Here is a 20,460-nt window from a genome sequence, read left to right as displayed (position 1 = left end):
TGCCTGCCCAGGGCAGAGCAGTGCAGCAGCTGAGGCAGTGCAGAGCAGTGCAGCAGCTGAGGCAGTGCAGAGCAGTGCAGCTGCTGAGGCAGTGCAGAGCAGTGCAGCTGCTGAGGCAGTGCAGAGCAGTGCAGCTGGGATGCCTGCACAGTGCAGAGCAGTGCAGAGCAGTGCAGCAGCTGAGGCAGTGCAGAGCAGTGCAGCTGGGATGCCTGCACAGGGCAGAGCGGTGCAGCAGGGATGCCTACACAGTGCAGAGCAGTGCAGCAGCTGAGGCAGGGCAGAACAGTGCAGCTGGGATGCCTGCACAGTGCAGAGCAGTGCAGCTGCTGAGGCAGTGCTGGAAGCAGCCAGCAGTGGCCACAGCGATGCACGAATAAGCTTAGTTCAGCAGTTTTACACAGGTTGCTCTCAACACACTTGACAACAGCCATCAGCTCTGCACAGAAAGCCAGCCCAGTCCCTCAAGACCTCGGGCAGGCACCACCTGGTGCAAAGCTCAGGCCAGAGAGCCTGTGGGAGGCCCGGGGAGGCTCACCTGGGCGCAGCCTTGGGGGCCAGGGCGCCGGCTTTGTCCTCCTGCGAGGGGCTGAGCAGGGAGGCGTAGCGCCGCTCCGAGGAGTTGGTGTCCATGGTGAAGTTCAGCTCCTGGCTCTTCCCCCCGCTGCTGCTTTCACTGTTGCAGTCTGTGCTGTCCAGGTTGTCTGAGTCACTGTTGCCGCTGGCGCCGCCGCCCCGGGGCTCCCCGTTGATCTTGTTCTTGTCTGCTTTCTGCTGGGCTAGGGAGATGTGCTGGTCGGGCAGGATGATCTGCATGTTCTGGGGAGTCTCTTTTGTTTTGTTCTTCTTGTTCTTCCTGTTTGTGCTGGGGGTGGTCACAACGTTGGCTCTCTTCTTCCCAAAGGCGGTGGTGAAGGTGGTGGAGGTGGCAGAGATCCCAATGGTGGTGGTGGTGGTGGCGCTGGGAGGCTCGATGGGCACCTCCTGCTCCACTGGAAGAGAAGCAGTTGAGACACAGTCAAACCCCACAGCACAGACATCAGTGCCCTGCCTGCAGACTCCACACAGTGCTGCAGGCTGGGGGCAGGGTGGCTGAGAGCAGCCAGGCAGAGAGGGACCTGGGGGTGCTGGGAGAGAGCAGGCTGAACATGAGCCTGCAGTGTGCCCAGGCAGCCAGGAGGGCCAAGGGCATCCTGGCCTGCATCAGGAGCAGTGTGGCCAGCAGGAGCAGGGAGCTCATCCTGCCCCTGTACACTGCACTGCTTAGGCCACACCTGGAGTCCTGTGTCCAGCTCTGAGCCCCTCCAGTTAGGAAGGAGGTTGAGCTGCTGGAAGGAGTCCAGAGAAGGGCAACAAAGCTGGGGAGGGGTTTGGAGCACAGCCCTGTGAGGAGAGGCTGAGGGAGCTGGGGCTGCTTAGCCTGGAGAGGAGGAGGCTCAGGGGTGACCTTATTGCTCTCTCCAACTCCCTGAAGGGAGGTTGTAGCCAGGCAGAGGTTGGTCTCTTCTCCCAGGCAGCCAGCCCCAGAACAAGAGGACACAGTCTCAGGCTGTGCCAGGGGAGGTTTAGGCTGGAGGTGAGGAAGAAGTTCTCCACAGAGAGAGAGATTGCCCATGGGAATGGGCTGCCTGGGGAGGTGGTGGAGTCCCCATCCCTGGAGGTGTTCAGGAGGAGACTTGCTGGGGTGCTGGGTGCCATGGGTTAGTTGTTTGGGTGGTGTTGGATGATAGGTTGGACAGGATGATCTTGAAGGTCTCTTCCAACCTGGCTGATTCTATTCTACACAACAGTTATGCTCCTTGGTGAGCTGTCAGACTGTTTGCTGTCAATTCCTTCAGCTCTAAATCCTCCAAGGATGAAAGACTTTGGGCAACAAAGGAGGGGGGAAGTGAACAAAGGAGTTCCATGAGGAACTTCTGACTGCAGGGGAAAGGACTGGGGCAGGAGCTGTGCAACAAGGTCCCAGTACCAGAGGGGGAAGCTTTCAAACAGCTTCCACTACCTATGTGGTTAAAAGAATGCAGCCCCCCAACCACACTGCTCATAAACACTTGTCCTTTACCTTCATCATCATTCTCTTCATCATCATCATCCTCCTGCAGCTCCAGAGTTTCTTTAGGCTTGTTTTCTTCATCCTCCTCTTGTTTTCTCTTCTGTTCCTCTTTCTTCTTCTTCCTTTTTTCCTTCCTTTTCTCCCTTTTAGCTGCAAGAGCTTGTTTTCTGCTCTCCTCCCTTGACTGTGTAGGGGAAAAGAATCCCTGCTGTTAACTTTCCAGACACACTAAGTTACATTTTGAGTTCAGAACTCCCCTACAGATCTGGGGCAGAGGGAGAAAGGAGAGGCAGGAGGGACAAGGAGGACTTTGTCAGATACTGAATCATTCCTGACTCAGAACCTGGGCACACCTCTTAGAGAGCATCAGGACCTGTGGGTCCCAAAGCTTCTGAGGGCTAAAGCCACCACCAAGCCTGAAGTACTGCACAGCCAGAGCTCTCCTGGAAAGCCAGCAAGAGCTCTCATCACCAACTCAGTCCTCTCACAGCCTCCTTTGTGCTCCTGCACAAGGAGCAGAAACACTGCAGGACAGAAAAGCTCCCTTCCTGCTTGCTGCTGTTGAACAGATGGCAACAGGGAAGTCAGCTCTGCTGCACTGCAGCTTTGCAGAGGAACTGATGGGGGTTAAAAAGTCAGCAGCCTGGGAAAGGAGAAAGAAACTAATTTGGAAGCAGTCTGTCAGAAACTGAGACAGCCTCCATTGAGAGCCCAGCAGAGAGTGCTCAAGATGTTACATCTGAGACACTTCAGTGCCACCAGTGGGGGAGAAGCTGAGTTTCCCCACCACCTGCTCAGCTCAGCTGGCAGGCTCTGCTTTGTAACACTGAGTGGAGCTGCACAAAATGCTTCTGGACTGGGTCTGACACAGTATCCAGAACACATCAGGCCTGGCACCCACGAGGCTGAAGGGCTCCCTTTTGCACACCTCACCTGCACTGAAGCAGTCTAACAGAGCTGCTACACAAGGGAGCTGCTGTTAAGCCCAAGATCTCCCCAGAAAGGAGAATGTGGTGGCTGGAGCCAGTTCTGACTTGTCACATCCTCAGTGTCTGCCTCAGCTTTTGCATGTTAGGAGGATGAAAGCACAAACAGTCACAGCTGAAGAGCTACTGTCCCAAGAAGCACCAAGAGCCTACAGATCAATAAATAGAGTTCAAATAATTGGCTACTGTGCCATTGGAACAGAGCATTTCCCCTGCAACACAGGAGTGAAGGGAAGGAGCACAAAAGGCTCTGGGTTGAGATAAGGAGTTGAGAGTTGGTAAGGGTTTAACAGAATGCACCATCACCTCAGGCTGACTGCAGAAAAAGCACAGCAGAAAGCAGCAGCAGCAAGCAGAAGGTCAGTGAGCTAAAAACCAAAGCCAGGAGCTGCTCCCTGTCCCACTCATCCCAGAGGAACCTGCCAACACCCCAGGAATGGAGCCTAAAAGCAGCCACAGGAACAGGAGTCCTCTCCTGTTACAACCTGAACCTCAGGCCCCACAACACTCTGCTCCAGCCAGCACTTTCACTGTGGAGCTGGCATGAGGCAGAAGGGTTTGGAGAGCAGCAGACTGAAGCTCAGCCTTAGGAGAGCAAGGCAACAGCAGTTTGCCACTCACTTTTTCCAGGTCCAGCTCCTTCAGCAGTATGGTTGCATTCTTGTTTGCTTCTGCAGCCTGCTGGTCCTTAGCCTTCACAATTGTCTCCACACACTGGTGGCACTTCTTCAACAGGTCCTGAAACACAAACTTGTTTTACCACCTCCACAATAAACTGCAGAATGAAGGCTCAGAGTGAGGCTTGCTCCACAGACCTGAGCTCAGCTTCCCTCTCTCACCACCACACCAACAGCTCCAGCTGGAGCCTCTACATCCTGCCTGTCTTTCATCTAAGCTGTGTTATAAAGGAGCCATGCCCAAACCTCCCAACCAAACCTACTCAACCCCTCCATGTCCCTTTCCTCCTGTGTTTCAGGAGCTCCTGGGGGTATCCTCGCTGAGGCAAGGGGCAGAGCCTTCCCCCAGAGCTGGACTCACCTTGTCAGTAATGGTTGCTATGTAGCGCATGCACTCGATGTCTGAGGGGAACTGGTTCACCTCTTTCACCAGGAACTGAACCACCTTCACATGCCCCTAGAACAGCCAAGAAAATCCTCCTCAGCTCCTGCACACAGCCAGCACTCAGCATCAAAACACAACTTGGGTATCTCTTAGGCCCACACAGAAGACAAGCAGGAACAGCTATGGCAAGCTGCTGTTTGGGAAGCAAGGCAGCGACTGCTCAGGGCTGACAGCTGCTCCATTGTCTTGCCAGGCACCCTGGGTCTTCCTTGTATCCCTTTATGAAGCTGGGGCTGATGTTTCCCCTTTTCCAGTCCATGGGAACTCCACCAGGACTTTACAGATATGATGGAAAGTGGCTTTGCCTCTGCCAGTTCCCCCAGGCCCCATGGATGGCTCTCATCAGGTCCCATGGACTTGTGCACCTTCAGGTCCTGGGCCTGGTCCTCTCTCACAGGGGGCAGATCTTCCTTCTCCCAGCCCCTGCCCTTGCCTCCTGCAGTGTGGATGCTGTGGTTGGAGCCCTTACCACTGAGGCAAAAAGGTCAGTGAGTGCCTCAGCCTCCTCCACATCCTGTGTGAGCAGGTGCCCTGTCTCCTCCTGGAGAGGGCTCACATCTTCCCTCTTCTTCCTTTCGTCACTGATCAGGACAGCTGCCACAGACAGCTCCAAAGCAGGACCACCTCAAGCAGCACAGCCTGCAGAAGCTCAGAGTGGACTGTGGCAGCCTCAGGACAGTGAAACCCTCAGCAAGAGCTTTTGGACAGTGGCGAGGTGGAAAGCCTGAAGTTAACCTGGTTTATGGCACGGTTCCTACCTCTCACAAATGCGATCACCTGCACCCTTCACACACAGACAGCTCCTTCCCAGCAGCTCCTCTGCTCATCCAAACCAAGCCTTCAGGCTTCAGAGGAGCACCCAGCACTGAAAGACCAAGGGAGGTCTGCCTCCTACCTTGCGGAAGGCTGACATGAGGGGGGTGATCTTCCGGTTGTCCGCGGCATCCACGTCCGCTCCTGCCTGCACCAGCAGCTGCACCACGTCGTAGTGGCCTCCGTTAGCCGCCAGCCACAGGGGGGTGTTCCCCTTCTTGTTCCTGACATCGATGTGAGCCCCTCTGAGGAAGTGAAGAGAGGTGAGACCAGGAGAGGTCAGAGGGAAGGGGCTGGGCAGGGCTGGAATCCAGGGGCTAGAGAGAGATTCTGTCCTTGCAAGCTGAGTTGCAGTTGCAGCACGGCGCCGCGGGGGGGCAGCACGGCGCCGGGGGTTAAAGCTCCCTTAGGGGGAGCCTTGCTGCACTGCACCTATGAAGCTACCACAGGTCCTGCATCACTCATGTGGGAGCTCCTCACAGGACAAAGCAGTCCCTTGGGATTTTAGCACCAGCTGGAGCTATGCTTGAGGAGCTCGAGAGCTGCTCCCAGGCTCTGTCCCACAGCTGACAGCAGGAGTTGCCAGACTGCAATGCATTGCTCAGGTGGGAACTGCATAGCCAACAGAGCTGAGCCAGATGCTGTTGGCCCACCCCAGACCCAGCTGCCTGATTAGCCTAATGAACACTGGAGCAGCAGGATGCTCTGGGACAACACTGGAGAGCAGGGAGCAGATGCCACAGCCTACTTCCAAAGCTCACTATTCCCTTTTCACTCTCAGCTGTATCACAGCCTCACAGCATGACCAAGGCTGGAAGAGACCTGGAGGATCATCGAGTCCAACCTGGCACCACAGCCCTCATGACCAGACCATGGCACCAAGTGCCACATCCAGTCCCCTCCTGAACCCCTCCAGGGATGGGGACTCCACCACCTCCCTGGGCAGCACATCCCAATGGCCAACAACTCTCTCAGGGAAGAACTTTCTCCTCACCTCCAGCCTAAACCTCCCCTGGCACAGCCTGAGACTGTGTCCTCTTGTTCTGATGCTGGTTGCCTGGGAGGAGACCAACCCCCACCTGGCTACAACCTCCCTTCAGGGAGTTGTAGAGAGCAAGAAGGTCTCCCCTGAGCCTCCTCCTCTCCAGGCTAAGCAACCCCAGCTCCCTCAGCCTCTCCTCCCAGGGCTGTGCTCAAGGCCCCTCCCCAGCTTTGTTGCCCTTCTCTGGACACCTTCAAGTCTCTCAATGTCCTTCCTAACCTGAGGGGCCCAGAACTGGACACAGGACTCCAGGTGTGGCCTAACCAATGCAGAGCACAGGGCAGAATGACCTCCCTGCTCCTGCTGGCCACACTGTTCCTGATGCAGGCCAGGATGCCCTTGGGCTTCTTGGCCCCCTGGGCACACTGCAGGCTCCTGTTCAGGCAGCTGTCAATCAACACCCCCAGGTCCCTCTCTGCTTGGCAGCTCTCAGCCACCACAGAGCAGGGCACCCTGACCACAGCAGCTACCGAGCGACGGGCCGCAGGAGAGGACGGACTCACCGGTTAATCAGGAGCTCACAGAACTTGTAGTGACCCTTATCAGCTGCAATTGTTAAAGCTGTATCTCTTGAGGAAGGCACAGGTGGAGCATTCACATCTGCTCCTTTATCAAGGAGAACCCTTCCAACTTCTGCATATCCTCCTGAAGCTGCTTCCATCAGGGGCGTGAGACCAGTCTGTGCCAAGAGAGGGAGGTGCAGCGAGTGAAGGCCTGCGGTGTGCCCCAGGCAACAAGCATGGCTCCCACACCAGCAGAGCAGGTTTGCTCCTTTAGCTGCTCATGTGTGGCTTGGGAGCCCAACTTCAATCAGTCCCCCTCAAAAAAGTAGGCAAAAGGACCCAGACCAAAAACCAACCCCACCACACACACCAGAACACTGCACAGAACTAACAGCACCAACACCAACCAACCAACACAGCCCCACCAAGCCCAACTGCCCCTGAGCTGGGACTCACACACACCCAGGAGACCTGCTGACTACCACCAGACCCCTGTCTGAACAGCAAAACCCAAGGTTGACAGCAGGATCTCTAGAGCAGGGCTCAGAACAGAGCTGAAGGAAGACACAAGAGCTGCCCCTGCAGAAAGGCTCCAAGCTGACTGTGTAGCTCCTCCCCAGCCTCCCTCAGCACTGAGCTCATCTGGGCCCAAGTAAGATTACAGAATCAGTCAGGGTTGGAAGGGACCCCAAGGATCAGCCAGTTCCATGGGCAGGGACACCCCACACTAGATCAGCCTGCCCAGAGCCTCATCCAGCCTGGCCTTAAACACCTCCAGGGCTGGGACCCCAACCACCTCCCTGCACAACCCATTCCAGGGCCTCACCACTCTCATGGGGAAGAACTTCCTCCTCACCTCCAGCCTGAATCTCCCCACCTCCAGCTTCATTCCATTCCCCCTAGTCCTATCACTGCCTGAGATCCTGAGCAGTCCCTCCCCAGCCTTCCTGGAGCCCCCTGCAGATCCTGCAAGGCCACAATGAGGTCACCTGGGAGCCTTCTCTTCTCCAGACTGAACAGCCCCAACTCCTTCAGTCTGTCCTCACAGCAGAGCAGCTCCAGCCCTCTGCTCATCCTCCTGGCCCTGCTCTGGACACCTTCCAGCACCTCCAGATCCCTCTTGTCATAGGGGCTCCAGAACTGGAGGCAGTACTCCAGGTGGGGTCTGCCCAGAGCTGAGCAGAGGGGGAGAATCACCTCCCTTGCCCTGCTGGCCACACTTCTCCTGCTGCAGCCCAGGCTCTGGTTGGCTTTGTGGGCTGCAAGTGCAGACTGAGAGCTCCTGGTGAGCTTCTCCTCCCCCAGCACCCCCAAGGCTCTCTCCTCAGGGCTGCTTTCCAGCCTGGATTTGTGCCTGGGATTGCCTCCACCCAGCTGCAGGACCCTGCCCTTGGTCTTGTTGAACCTCCTGAGGTTGGCTTGTGCCCAGCTCTGCAGCCTGCCCAGGTCCCTCTGGATGGATCCCTTCCCTCCAGCCTGTCCAGCTCCCTCTGGCTGGATCCCTTCCCTCCAGCCTGCCCAGCTCCCTCTGGCTGGATCCCTTCCCTCCAGCCTGCCCAGCTCCCTCTGGAGGGATCCCTTCCCTCCAGCCTGCCCAGCTCCCTCTGGCTGGATCCCTTCCCTCCAGCCTGCCCAGCTCCCTCTGGCTGGATCCCTTCCCTCCAGCCTGCCCAGCTCCCTTTGGCTGGATCCCTTCCCTCCAGCCTGCCCAGCTCCCTTTGGCTGGATCCCTTCCCTCCAGCCTGCCCAGCTCTCTCTGGAGGGATCCCTTCCCTCCAGCCTGCCCAGCTCCCTCTGGATGGATCCCTTCCCTCCAGCTGTCTGCTGCCCCACTCAGCTTGGTGCCATCAGCAAACCTGCTGAGGCTGCACTCAGTGCCACTGCCCATGGCACCCACATGGATGTTGAAGCAGCCTGGTCCCAGGACTGATCCCTGAGGGACTCTGCTTGTCCCTGGCCTCCCCTGGCCCATGGAGCCACTGACACTGAATGACTCTCCTGAAGCCAGCAGCAAGGACAGGCAGCTCCCAGGCTCACCTTTGCCCTGTGCTCAACGTTGGCCTTCCTGTCCAGGAGCAGGCTGACCACCTCTGCCCGGCCCTGGAAGCAGGCCAGGGTGAGGGCTGTGTTGCGGTTGGTCTCGATCTGGGCGTTGATGTCGGAGCCCATGTCCAGCAGCAGCTTCACGGCAGGCACGTGGCCGTTCATGGCAGCCAGCATCAGGGGGGAGATCCCCAGCTTGCTGCCAGTCCTGCAGGGACAGAGACAGTGCCCACAGCCTGAGCAGCGCCCTGGGAAGCCCAAGGGCACCCAGGAGGGACAAAAGGCTTTCCTTGAAGCCAGGGAGGAGCACCCCACACACACAAACAGGGACAGTGGCCTGAAACCATAGCAGGTACTGGTTAGGAGGAACCAGAGCAGCCACAGGCAGTGAACAGCTGCAGGTCCTGAGCAAGGGAGATGCATTCCTGCTCTGCTCAGTTCAGATGACTGCACAACAGCAGCTACACACACTAAAAGGTAAGGCTGCAGCTGAGCCCTTCAGCAGCAGCATGCTCCTAGCACAGCTCAGACTTCCTCTGGGGCCAGAATCTATGTAGGCATTCTTGAGGTGAAGAGAGGAGGCTTAAGAGAGAGCTGTGCAAGTGTGTTCCCCTTCCTGCAGAAGGCATCTGCACACAGAGCTGCTGTGAGCACCTTGGCTGATTCCTCTGCTTGGTTTCACTGGAGATAATTTGGCTGCTGGAGCCCTGGGGCAGCTCTGGCTGCTGGAGCCCTGGGGCAGCCTGGGCTGCTGGAGCCCAGAGGCAGCTCGGGCTGCTGGGGCCCAGAGGTAGCTCGGGCTGCTGGAGCCCAGAGGCAGCTGGGGCTGCTGGAGCCCAGAGGCAGCTGGGGCTGCTGGGGCCCTGGGGCAGCCTGGGCTGCTGGAGCCCAGAATGGCAGAAAAGGGCAAGGGGAGGGAGAGGTTTGCAGGCCACAACAATAATGTAGGGATTTCTGGCACAAGGAAGGTGAAGCTCCTGACAGTTAAAGCCACTTCAAAGCATGGAACTACCCTGAGCAGAGAGGGTAACAGCAGTGCAGAAGGCTGCCAGGGGGGCTGAGAGCACCAGAGGTTCCAACCTGTGCCTCAGTGCACAGCCAGCAATGGAGCCTCTGGGCCACACTGCAGCTCACCTGGTGTGCACAGCACATTACCTGGAGTTAATCTCTGCCCCAGCATTGAGAAGAATCTTGATGATATTGACATAGCCACCAGATGCAGCAAGGCTCAGGGGTGTGTAATCAGACACATTCCTGTGCTCCTTGTTAGCTCCCCGGGCCAAGAGCAGATCAACCACCTGGGAAGACAGCACACACAGTGAGAGACACACACAGGGCTCTGCTCTTACCCAGCAGGGAGAATGATGTTACCATGTCAACCTCCTTCCTAACCTGAGGGGCCCAGAACTGGACACAGGACTCAAGGTGAGGCCTAAGCAGTGCAGAGTACAGGGGCAGGATGAGCTCCCTGCTCCTGCTGCAGGCCAGGATGCTCTTGGCCCCCTTGGCCAACTCAATCAATTGCATTTCCCCTGGGAAGCAGAAAGACCTCTGCAATCAGCTACACTTAGAGGGGTTAAAAACCTTCCAGAGAAAGGATGATTTGTCACAGCACAAACCACCCAAGGACAACAAACCCCACTGCAGCCCCCAGCTCTGAGGCCTGTACCTCTTGGCGCCCGCCGGAGCACGCCAGCGAGAGCGGAGTATCCTTCGTGCGCTCGGACTGGGCCTCGATGTCCCCACCTTTGTCCAGCAGGATCTCCACCACACCAACGTGCCCAGCAGTTGCAGCCAGAATCAGAGGTGTGAACCCTGGGAACGAGAGCTCGTGTTAAACAAACCCTGGAGAACCTCAGAGGCACTCAGGAGAGGGAAGAGACCAAAGGGTCAATGGCCAATGACATCTATTGATCAGACACGTCTTCAACTGGAGGTCCCCTGGGATGGGTGAGCCACCAGCTCAGAACCTTCCTAGCCCTGACACATCAAGGCTCTAACTCCAGCCCAATATAATGGAAGGCTCTTCAAAAGCAAGCCCTGCCAAGGTTTCACTCAGCAGTTTGGGTTAAGTTCTGAGCAGCTCCTCTCTCTGAGAGGGGCCTCAGCTCTCCACTCCTGCTTAACACAGCTCCATCAAGTGAGCACACCTGCACTAGGCATGCTGCTCACCTGCACTGATCAATGCCAGCTCCCAGGAGTGGCAGGGTGGGTTTTTAACTCAGCTCCAAAAGATCTGAGACTTTGCTGCCTCTACCATTGGGCACCACATGAATCACAACCTGACAACTGCTCCCTGCCAGCTTTGCCAGCCAAGGTTTGACTCTGACGAGCTGCTGACTGACAGGCTGAGGTCTTCTGCAGGAGGTCAATCAGAGGGACAAAAGCACTCCACATCTCACAAACCCACTTAAGACACCACTCAGCAGCCCTCCCTTGCACAGCTAGAAGGCAGCCAGAGTCCCTGCCTCCACTCAGCAGCCCTCCCTTGCACAGCTAGAAGGCAGCCAGAGTCCCTGCCTCCACTCAGCAGCCCTCCCTTGCACAGCTAGGAGGCAGCCAGAGGCCCTGCCTTCACTCAGAAGCTCTCCCTTGCACAGCTAGGAGGCAGCCAGAGTCCCTGCCTCCACTCAGCAGCCCTCCCTTGCACAGCTAGAAGGCAGCCAGAGTCCCTGCCTTCACTCAGAAGCCCTCCCTTGCACAGCTAGAGGGCAGCCAGAGTCCCTGCCTTGACTCAGCAGCCCTCCCTTGCACAGCTAGGAGGCAGCCAGAGTCCCTGCCTCCACTCAGCAGCCCTCCCTTGCACAGCTAGGAGGCAGCCAGAGTCTCTGCTTTCACTCAGCAGCCCTCCCTTGCACAGCTAGGAGGCAGCCAGAGTCTCTGCCTTCACCTGGCCAGGACTTGTGCCTGGAGTGCAGGAAGGGAACTCTGCATTTCTGCAAACCTCAGACATTTTGTGCAGCAAAAAACCCCCCAGCCCAGTTGGCAATTTGCTGCTCCAAGCTGCAGCTGATGGTCACACTGTGCCCTGGCTTCAGCTTACCCTTCTTGTCCCTGTGCTCGATGTTGGCCCCGCGTGCTATCAGCACTGACACCAGTTCCTCGTGGCCCCCTGCGCACGCCAGGGTCAGAGCCGTGTCGTGATTGCTCTCGGTCTGCACAGGGGGAAGGAGAGGAGAGACACAGTCAGAAATGAAAGACACTTCAAGAGAGGCTTAGCATGCTTAGAATAGAATAGACCAGGTTGGAAGAGACCTCCAAGCTCATCACATCCAACCCAGCAACCAATCCAACACCACCCAAACAACTAACCCATGGCACCCAGCACCCCAGCAAGTCTCCTCCTGAACACCTCCAGGGATGGGGACTCCACCACCTCCCCAGGCAGCACATCCCCAGGGCCAATCTCTCTGGCTGGGAAGAACTTTCTCCTCCCCTCCAGCCTGAACCACCCCTGGTGCAGCCTGAGACTGTGTCCTCTTGTTCTGGTGCTGGCTGCCTGGGACAAGAGACCAACCTCTGCCTGGCTACAACCTCCCTTCAGGGAGTTGGAGAGAGCAAGAAGGTCACCCCTGAGCCTCCTCCTCTCCAGGCTAAGCAACCCCAGCTCCCTCAGCCTCTCCTCACAGGGCTGTGCTCCAAACCCCTCCCCAGCTTTGTTGCCCTTCTCTGGACTCCTTCCAGCAGCTCAACCTCCTTCCTAACCTGAGGGGCCCAGCACTGGACACAGGACTCCAGGTGTGGCCTAACCAGTGCAGTGTGCAGGGGCAGAATGAGCTCCCTGCTCCTGCTGGCCACACTGTTCCTGATGCAGGCCAGGATGCCCTTGGCCCTCCTGGCTGCCTGGGCACACTGCAGGCTCATGTTCAGCCTACCATCGACCAGCACCCCCAGGTCCCTCTCTGCCTGGCAGCTCTCAGCCACCACTCTGCCCCCAGCCTGTAGCACTGCCTGGGATTGCTGTGGCCAATGTGCAGCACCTGGCACTGGGATGTGTTCAATGTCCTGCCCTTGGCCTCTGCCCATCTGCCCAGCCTGTCCAGGTCCCTCTGCAGAGCCTCTCTGCCCTCCAGCAGCTCAACTCCTGCCCCCAGCTGGGTGTCAGATTTCCTGCTGATGGACTCAATGCCCTCCTCCAGATCATCAATGAAGATGTTAAAGAGCACAGGGCCCAGCACTGCTCCCTGGGGCACACCACTGGTGCCTGGCTGCCAGCTGGCTGTGGCACCATTCAGCACCACTCTCTGGGCTCAGCCTCCAGCCAGTTCCTCACCCAGCTCAGAGAGCTGCTGCCCAAGCCAGGGGCTGGCAGCTTGGCCAGGGGACAGTGTCAAGTCCTGAATCACTGCTACCTGCCTCTCAGAGCTCCCTCAAGAGCAAACCCCCCCTGCAGGCCCCCCGGACTCACGTGCGCGTCGATGTCGACCGAGGGGTACATGGGGAGCATGGCCTGCGAGGGCACTCCGCAGGCTGCCTGGGCGCAGGGCTCGGGCGCAGGGGGCTCGGCCGTGTGCAGGGAGCTGCTGGAGCCACTGGGCACTCTGCTGTTCACAGCTGAAAAGCAACACAGCATTGTTCATCTGCTCTTGGCACCGGCACTTCAGAGTGAGAAATACTCAGTCCTGTCAAACTGCAACAGTCTAAGCTGCACACAGCAGGAGGGGGGAACAGGAGATCAAGTGTCCTTAGACCACGCAAGCTGAGGCCTTGCACAAAGCAGCTGCCTGGCAGTTAGACACTGTGAGCACTGCCTCCAAACTGTGTTAAGTTGGAAAGAATGGTATGCATTAGTCTGTGTGCAGATGAGCATCCACTATGAAGATGATTGGCTGCCACTCTCCCACAGCAACCTTCACCATCAGAGCTCTGTCGTGTGCTAGGTCGAAGGAGGCAAAGCACAGGTCTGACCCCCCCAGGAACTCACAAGTCCTTCACCTAAAGGCTGCTGCACACCTAGGCTCCAGAGAGGGCTTCCAGTGGGGGCTGACCCGTGGCTGCACACACCACTGATCAGGTCTCAGGGTCAAAACAACCCAGGGAGGGCAGAGGGGAAGCAGACAGGAGGGGGCAGCCAACAAAACCAAGCAAGCTGAATGTTATCTGTGCTTCCTAAAGCTCCTCCTCACTGAGTCACAGCCTGCAAGAGATCTCACCCTGCAGACCTGGAGCTTGAAAGAATGGACTAGCTACAAGTGCACCTCAACTGCAGTGAGTGCAAACAAGGCAGCTGCCTCTGACAAGCCTTGGTCACTGCTGGCTTGTGACTCTTCTGCACTGTGCTGAGGATGGAGGCCCTGGTCTGGATGACTTCAAAGCACACAGCTCTTCTGCAGCCTAAACCCACTGAAAGCAAGAAACAAGCAGCAGCATTTTGCCTTGGCCTGACTGCTTCAAGCACTCCAGGAGGCTGAAGGCTGAAGTCCAACCTGCAATGCCTTTGAGAGAGATTTTTACACCTTCCCCACCTCAACCTTCCCAACTCAAACTGCACAGCAGGAGCTCCTCAGAGGGCAGAGCCTTACCAAGATGCTCACCACTGATCACCAGCACCACTCAGCCAGCTGCAGGCCTGGGTAGGCATGGCAGGTTTAAAGGGGTCTGGAAGCATGGCAGGCTGGCTGCCACTGGCACTCCAGAGGGTGAAACTTTCCCAGTGGATTCTGTGAGCATCCCCTCTGGCACGCAGGGGAACCAGCACTAGGGTTTGGCTGCCAGGGTGAGGCAAGAAAGCCTCACAGCTGAGTGCAGAGCTGCCACCCCCATCAGCCACCCAGGCTTGGATGAAAGCTGTCAGGTCAGAAGTGGCACTCCTCATCTGCACACCCTGGAGCACCCCTGAGAGCAGCAGATGAGCCTCCATTAATGCAGCACAGTCACTGCCTGCCCCTCACTGCACTGAAGGCAAGAGACTGCTTGGGTCTTCAAGGACTACACCAAATGCCCCTGTGGAGGACTGCAGCATATCAATTCTCTCTCTTCTATCAGATCAATCTCCTGTGTCTATCTCTTACAGCCTCCTGAAAGACACTGGCTCAGCACCCTCAGCCCTTCCAGCTCCAGACATGTGCTGTACACAGAGTGCAGAGGGGCACAGAGGGGCTCAACCTGAGCCACTTTAAAGGTCTTCAATGTCACCTGCTCAGTGCTGGTACAGGTTCCACAGCTCTCCCCATTTCACAGCCATGAATAAAAGGTCCAAGGTATTTCATGCATACTTCAGGTGCTTGAGCCACAGGAGTGTGTGCTGAGCACTCAGAGGAACAACCATGTCAGTGGGAGAGAGCACACAGAGGGCAGGAGAAAGGCAGAGAAGCCCTGCACTGATCCCCCAAACTCTTGTTTAAACCAAAACCTAACAGCAAACAGTCTCCCAACATCCACTGATTCAGCACCCCTCCAACCACTGAGTCTACAAACACTTTGAAGAGCATCCTGAAGGTGAGTGTGTGTTTGCTTGGGGGGTCTGGCAAGCTGGCCCCGTGCAGCCTCACCCCCTGTGGAGCAAAGCATCTGGGAGCCTCCCCCTCCAGTTTCAGAGGGCTGGTTCAGCTCAGTCCAACACAGAGATTCTTAACCTTGCAGCAGTGCTTCCACCATCCCTGCACACACCCCTGCAGGAAACTGGCATTAACTCCTGTCTCCCCAGATCCAGTGAGGGATTAGAAACCTCAATTACAGGGAACAGGACAGCTGCTCCTCTTGGGAATCTCCTGCAGGCAGAGGAGATTGTCCTGCCAAGGGGACACAAGGTGAGAGCCACCTCTGCTCCTGCCTCCCTCTGCCAGGAGGAGCCAGACTGTGCCCTCATGGATGGCTTCATCAACCTGACACTGGCCCCAAGGGAGCTGGGGATGCCTTGCCAGTCTTCAGCAGCTCAGTGACACTGCTGGTGTGCCACCTCCCTGAAGCAGTGCCACCTCCCTGAAGCAGTGCCACCACACCCACTCCAGGCTTCCAGCTCACTTCACACAGGGCCAGCGAAGCGCTGCAGCTCAGCAGGGCAGAGCACCACTGGCACTGCCCATGTCCACAAGGGGAAAGGCTGGCTGGAGGGCACAGGATGAGCACCTTCAGCACCCCAGGGCTGTAACAGTGTGCAGCTTTCATCCTCTGGGCAAACTGGGAGGCAAACTCTCCAGCCCTCAGGTGGCTTCCTGCTGAGGAGGTGCTCTGGCTTCTCACTGATCAAGAACAATTCCATCAAGTGAAACTCAGCTTTCAGAAGGTGGACCTCACACTTCTGAAACCCCTGTTGTGTGACATAGCTTCTGGATGCTCCCACAGGCCTTGGAACTCAAGGGAGTTGAAGATGGAGAAGCACAGAGGAAGCCCAGGCTGCAGCTGCCCAAGGGGACTGTCTCTGAGTGACTGAGAGCCTGAAGGTGATTCCTCAGAGACATGGAAAAACATCCCAGGGAACAGGAGTAAAGCCAAAGGCAGCCAGAGCTGGTGTGCTACCTCAGCACAGGTCTGCAGGCACTGGCAGAAGGTGGAGCAAGCACCTCCAGAGGAGACTGCAGCTGCAGTCTGAAACAGAATCTGCCTGACTGCTGCCAGGGCTGGGCAGCAGCACTGGATGTGGATTCCACTCCCTCCTTCCCTGGGCTCTGCAGGACCAACAAACACTGCATGATCACCAGTCTTGCAGCCTCTGCATGAAGCTTCAGTAGCACAAAGGCTTTGGCACCTTGGGCACTGTACCTGGGCTGCCAGCTCTCAGCTCCAGATGTTCCCCACAACCAAAGAGCAACCCTGAACACAGGGACTCAGATGTCACTTCAGACCTTCCAAACCATCCCAGTCCTGTATGACCACACACAGCCAGCACCTCAGAACCAAAGAGCAGGGTCTCAAAACATGGCTTGCAGGAGAGGCAGAAGCACAGAGAGATGTCACCTCCTGACCACAAACACAAGCTGAGCAGCAGACACAGGAAGGAAAACACTCCAGCTGTGCACAAAACCCAGCAACAGGAGGAAGTTCCTCATCCTGAAGACCCTGAGGCTCAGCTCAGGTAGTGCCAGCTGAGAAACAGCCTACAGTGAATGCATAATGGAACCCCAACTAGCCCAGACAAGATGCCTCCAGAAACCAGATCTGAGACCCAAAGTGTCCTCTCCTGTTGGATGCAAAATAGTTCCTGGCCTTCCCACCCTGAGCTGCACAATGCCTGCATCTCCTTTGCAAACCCCATTGAAACTGGGACTGGGGGAAGTCACCTGCAAAGGCAGGGCTCACTGCAGGAGCTGTGCTTCAGCACACCCAGATAAACTCCACCACAACCAAGACAGGCTGGAGTGGAAAGAGCTGCCCCACCTGTAGGCCTCCCAAAGGTTACTCCACCACTTCTGCAGAGTTTGATGACAGAAGGGACCTGGGGACACAGCTACCAGGGACTGACTGCTCACTTTGCACCCTGACCACCTCAACAGCTAGCTGCTAACAAAGGAGAAATGCTCCATCTGTGTGCACTGCCATAGTGAGTGAGTGAGGCTCTGTCCACATGCAAGCTCTCCCTCACCAGCAGGCTCAGCTGAGGGGCCTCTCACATGGCCACTGGTAAGGGCAGCAGGAGCAGAAGGGAGAATGCTGACTGAGCCTAACAGCTGCTTTGTGCTCTTCTGAAGCAGACCCAATACCAACAGTGAGCAGCACAAAGCCACACTCCTGCCTCTCCCAAACCCTGCCACCCCCCAGTGGCCCCTGTGACCAGGGGAGGTGCCCCACTGGCACCTTTCAGGGTTCAGCAAAGGCAGGTGGCAGTTTCAAGGCAACAAACCAAAGCCTGTCCAGGGTTATCTTGAAAAGCTTCTCCTGGTCATCTGCAAGCAGTTTGCAAACAGCTCTTGGTGCTTCCAGAGAGGGTTCTGGGGTGAGCTTTGTGGAGGAGGATCAGTGGTTGGACTTGAGCCCAAGATCTTTTCCAGCCTGAATGATTCTGCGAGTGCAGCAGCTCTTCACTTGGGTGCAGTGACCACTGTGGATGCAAGGTGCAGCTGCCAGCAATCGAAGGGTGTACAGGGTCAGGTGCTGGCTCTGCTCAGTCCTCACAAGAGGAACCACTCCAGGGACTAAGCCCTTGTTGAGTAGGTTGGCATTAACCCTGCAAGTTCTTCCCCTTGCCCAAAACCCTGAGCAATAAAGCCCCAAGAACAATCAACCTGCATTTCTGCTTCAATGTTGGCTGAGTACTCTGAAGAGCAGGGGAGAAGGGGGGAGGGAAGGAGGAAGGGCAGCCAGAAAAGGAGGCACTTGGAGCTGCTGTCTCTAAGGGAAGAGCTCAACTGCCCTGGACAGCTGAAGGGAGCTGGTGCCACACACTGCACCATGCCTGTGGTTTTCCTGGGAGGTTAGAGCCCACCACATTCGTGAGCCTGATGCAGTCACCACTCTAAGTTCACAGGCATGCCTGGCCAAAAGCTCTTCCTGTGCTTCCTACAACCTTGAGATGAACTGAAAAGGACAGGGCAGTGACTGCAAAGGGAAGGAGGAGAGGGAAGAGAGGAAGAAAAGGGCTGAGGGACACAGAGAGGTGCAAAAAGCAGCTGCAAAACACTGCATGAAAGCCCAACGAACTACAGCCCAAACCCACTGGCTACATCCTACACACCTCCAGCTGCAAACCCATGCAAGAGTCACCCACAGCAACAGCTCTTCTTGCCCAGGGGGAGCCACACAACCTGATGGGGGGGAATTTCCCCTCCTCTTCACACCATCCCCAACCAACAGGAGGATGTTTGGACTCTTGCTTCTCATCCAGGCCACACTTTTGCCATGTCTTATCTAACAAGCAGATGCTCCTGTACAGCAACCAGTGCTGAGAGGGTGCTCTGACAACAGGAGCCATCACAGAATGAAGCAGTCAGGGGCTGAGTTCAGGTGGTGTTTAAGCACAGCAACACCTTGAGCAGCAGAGGGACACACTGGTTTGGTCTTTGCTGGAGATGGCTTCTACACTGAAGAATGTCACTGAGGCCTAAGCCTGCATAGAGGATTCTACAGAAGGTGTCAAACTGGCACACTTTCAGGTTTCCTCATGGGCCCCAGGAATCACTCATGAGAAGGCTTTTGCAAGCAGCACCGAGAAAGATGAGGCCCAAAAGGGCTAAACCAGGTCTGCAGTGCAGGAAGCTTTGCCTTTGGGAACAAGCTGCTTTCAGGCCTGAGGTTAGAACGGGGAGGCACCGTTAGGGTTAACAGCACTGATCAGGAACTTCATTCTCAGGCAAGTACTCCCAAACTGGCAAAGCCCAAGATGTTGTTGAGGGAAGGAGAGAAGGGGAAACTGAGCACACAAATCAAGGCAAAAACAGGCACATTGCTCAACCCACCTGCGATGAGGTCATCAAGAGTGTCGGTAAGCGTCTGGGCTGGAGTGGCCACCATTAATCCGTCTGCTTCTTGCACTAAGAGCCCCTGCCCAGCAAGCTGCTGCTGCTGTCCTACATGCTGCTGATTCCCTAATGCTTTCTGCAGTTCAAGAGCCTCTGTCCCATTATAACCTAAGTTACCAGAGAAATGGCATTGCGGTGCTGGCAAAGGCTGGAGGGGGACAAACTCTATTTGTTCAGCAGGTGCTGGAGACTGGTGGTGCTCATCATCTTTAGACAAGATTGTGTCAACCTGAGGTAACCCTGAAAAGTTAGCCTCTGGCAGACCCTTATCAGCTTCCACCTCTGGGAAGACCCCTGGAAGTGGGCACTGCTGCTGCAGGGGCAGTGGTGTGTCTGTCTGACCTTTGGTCTCCAAATATTCTTTGGTAAACTGCTGCTGGGTTTTCATCTGCAACTGCCTCTCCACCTTCTGCAGCTCCTTCAATATTTTCTTCTTCTTCTGTACTTGTTCTTCTCTGTTCTTTTTAAGTTCTTCAATCTTATCTTTATTTAAAGGTTCACCTTGGATTAATTCCAATGATTTAAGCTGTGCTTTTTCAATGGCACTAATTCTCTGTCCAAGTTCATTCAGCTTGCCTTCAGTCTCTTCTACTATGCACTCCAAAGGCTGGTATGGGTGAAAAGGTGGCAGTAGGTCCTTATCTGCTACCTGCAGGGAACTTGACTTCTGCTTGGATGCACCTAAGCACATGAAAAATGTTTGAAAAAATGCCATGCTGAAGACTCCCCAAACCTCCCTCTCCCCCACCAACAGGAAAAAGAAAAGCAGCAACGTTAAAAAACAACAACAAAACCAAAGCAAGGATGAAAGAAAACCAAAACCCCCAAAACCCCAACCAAAAAAACAACCCCAACCAAAAAACAAAACCAAAGAGAATCAATCCCCAAACCAACCAAAACCAAACCAAAAACCCCAAAGAGAAGCAATCCCCAAACCAACCAAACACCCCAACCAAAAAACCCAAAGAGAACCAATCCCCAAACCAACCAAAACCAAACCAAAAACCCCAAAGAGAACCAATCCCTAAACCAAAGCAAGAATGAAACAAAACAAAACCCCCAAACCCCCCAAAAAACAACCCCAACCAAAAAAAAACCAAAGAGAATCAATCCCCAAACCAACCAAACCAAAAACCCCAACCAAAAAAAACAAAGAGAAGCAATCCCCAAACCAACCAAAACCAAACCAAAAACCCCAAAGAGAAGCAATCCCCAAACCAACCAAAACCAAACCAAAAACCCCAAAGAGAAGCAATCCCCAAACCAAAGCAAGAATGAAACAAAACAAAAACCCCCAAAACCCCAACCAAAAAACAACCCCAACCAAAAACCCCAAAGAGAATCAATCCCCAAACCAACCAAACCAAAAACCCCAACCAAAAAACCTAGAGAACCAATCCCAAAACAAACCAAACCCAACCAAAGCCAAACCAAAACCCCGAGAATCAATCCCCAAACCAACCAAAACCCCAACCAAAAAAACAACCCCAACCAAAAAAACCCA

General features: G+C 55.8%; 1 protein-coding gene across 9 annotated transcripts in view; it reads right to left on the bottom strand.

The window, feature by feature from the left end:
• Window positions 1-20,460, bottom strand: part of ANKHD1 (ankyrin repeat and KH domain containing 1) — a 104,566-nt gene that overhangs the window by 19,825 nt on the left and 64,281 nt on the right. For 8 of the 9 annotated variants that reach the window (XM_068168072.1, XM_068168074.1, XM_068168073.1 and 5 more), the window contains 12 exons: window positions 18,894-19,637; window positions 12,971-13,116; window positions 11,606-11,717; window positions 10,232-10,377; window positions 9,718-9,860; window positions 8,557-8,770; window positions 6,520-6,695; window positions 5,057-5,219; window positions 4,078-4,173; window positions 3,661-3,777; window positions 2,063-2,237; window positions 539-992 (listed from right to left, as the gene is read on the bottom strand). In XM_068168072.1, the coding sequence (XP_068024173.1) occupies window positions 539-992; window positions 2,063-2,237; window positions 3,661-3,777; window positions 4,078-4,173; window positions 5,057-5,219; window positions 6,520-6,695; window positions 8,557-8,770; window positions 9,718-9,860; window positions 10,232-10,377; window positions 11,606-11,717; window positions 12,971-13,116; window positions 18,894-19,637 (2,686 nt within the window). The remainder of the gene's footprint in view (window positions 1-538; window positions 993-2,062; window positions 2,238-3,660; window positions 3,778-4,077; window positions 4,174-5,056; window positions 5,220-6,519; window positions 6,696-8,556; window positions 8,771-9,717; window positions 9,861-10,231; window positions 10,378-11,605; window positions 11,718-12,970; window positions 13,117-18,893; window positions 19,638-20,460) is intronic. The other variant, XM_068168080.1, reaches the window with a different exon arrangement.

The sequence above is a fragment of the Melanerpes formicivorus genome, unplaced genomic scaffold (assembly GCF_026170545.1).
Source record: "Melanerpes formicivorus ecotype bairdi unplaced genomic scaffold, bMelFor1.0.p_v2 SCAF_130, whole genome shotgun sequence".
Taxonomy (NCBI): domain Eukaryota; kingdom Metazoa; phylum Chordata; class Aves; order Piciformes; family Picidae; genus Melanerpes; species Melanerpes formicivorus.
Note: the sequence above shows the minus strand (reverse complement) of the source record. Positions and strands in the feature narration are given on the sequence as shown.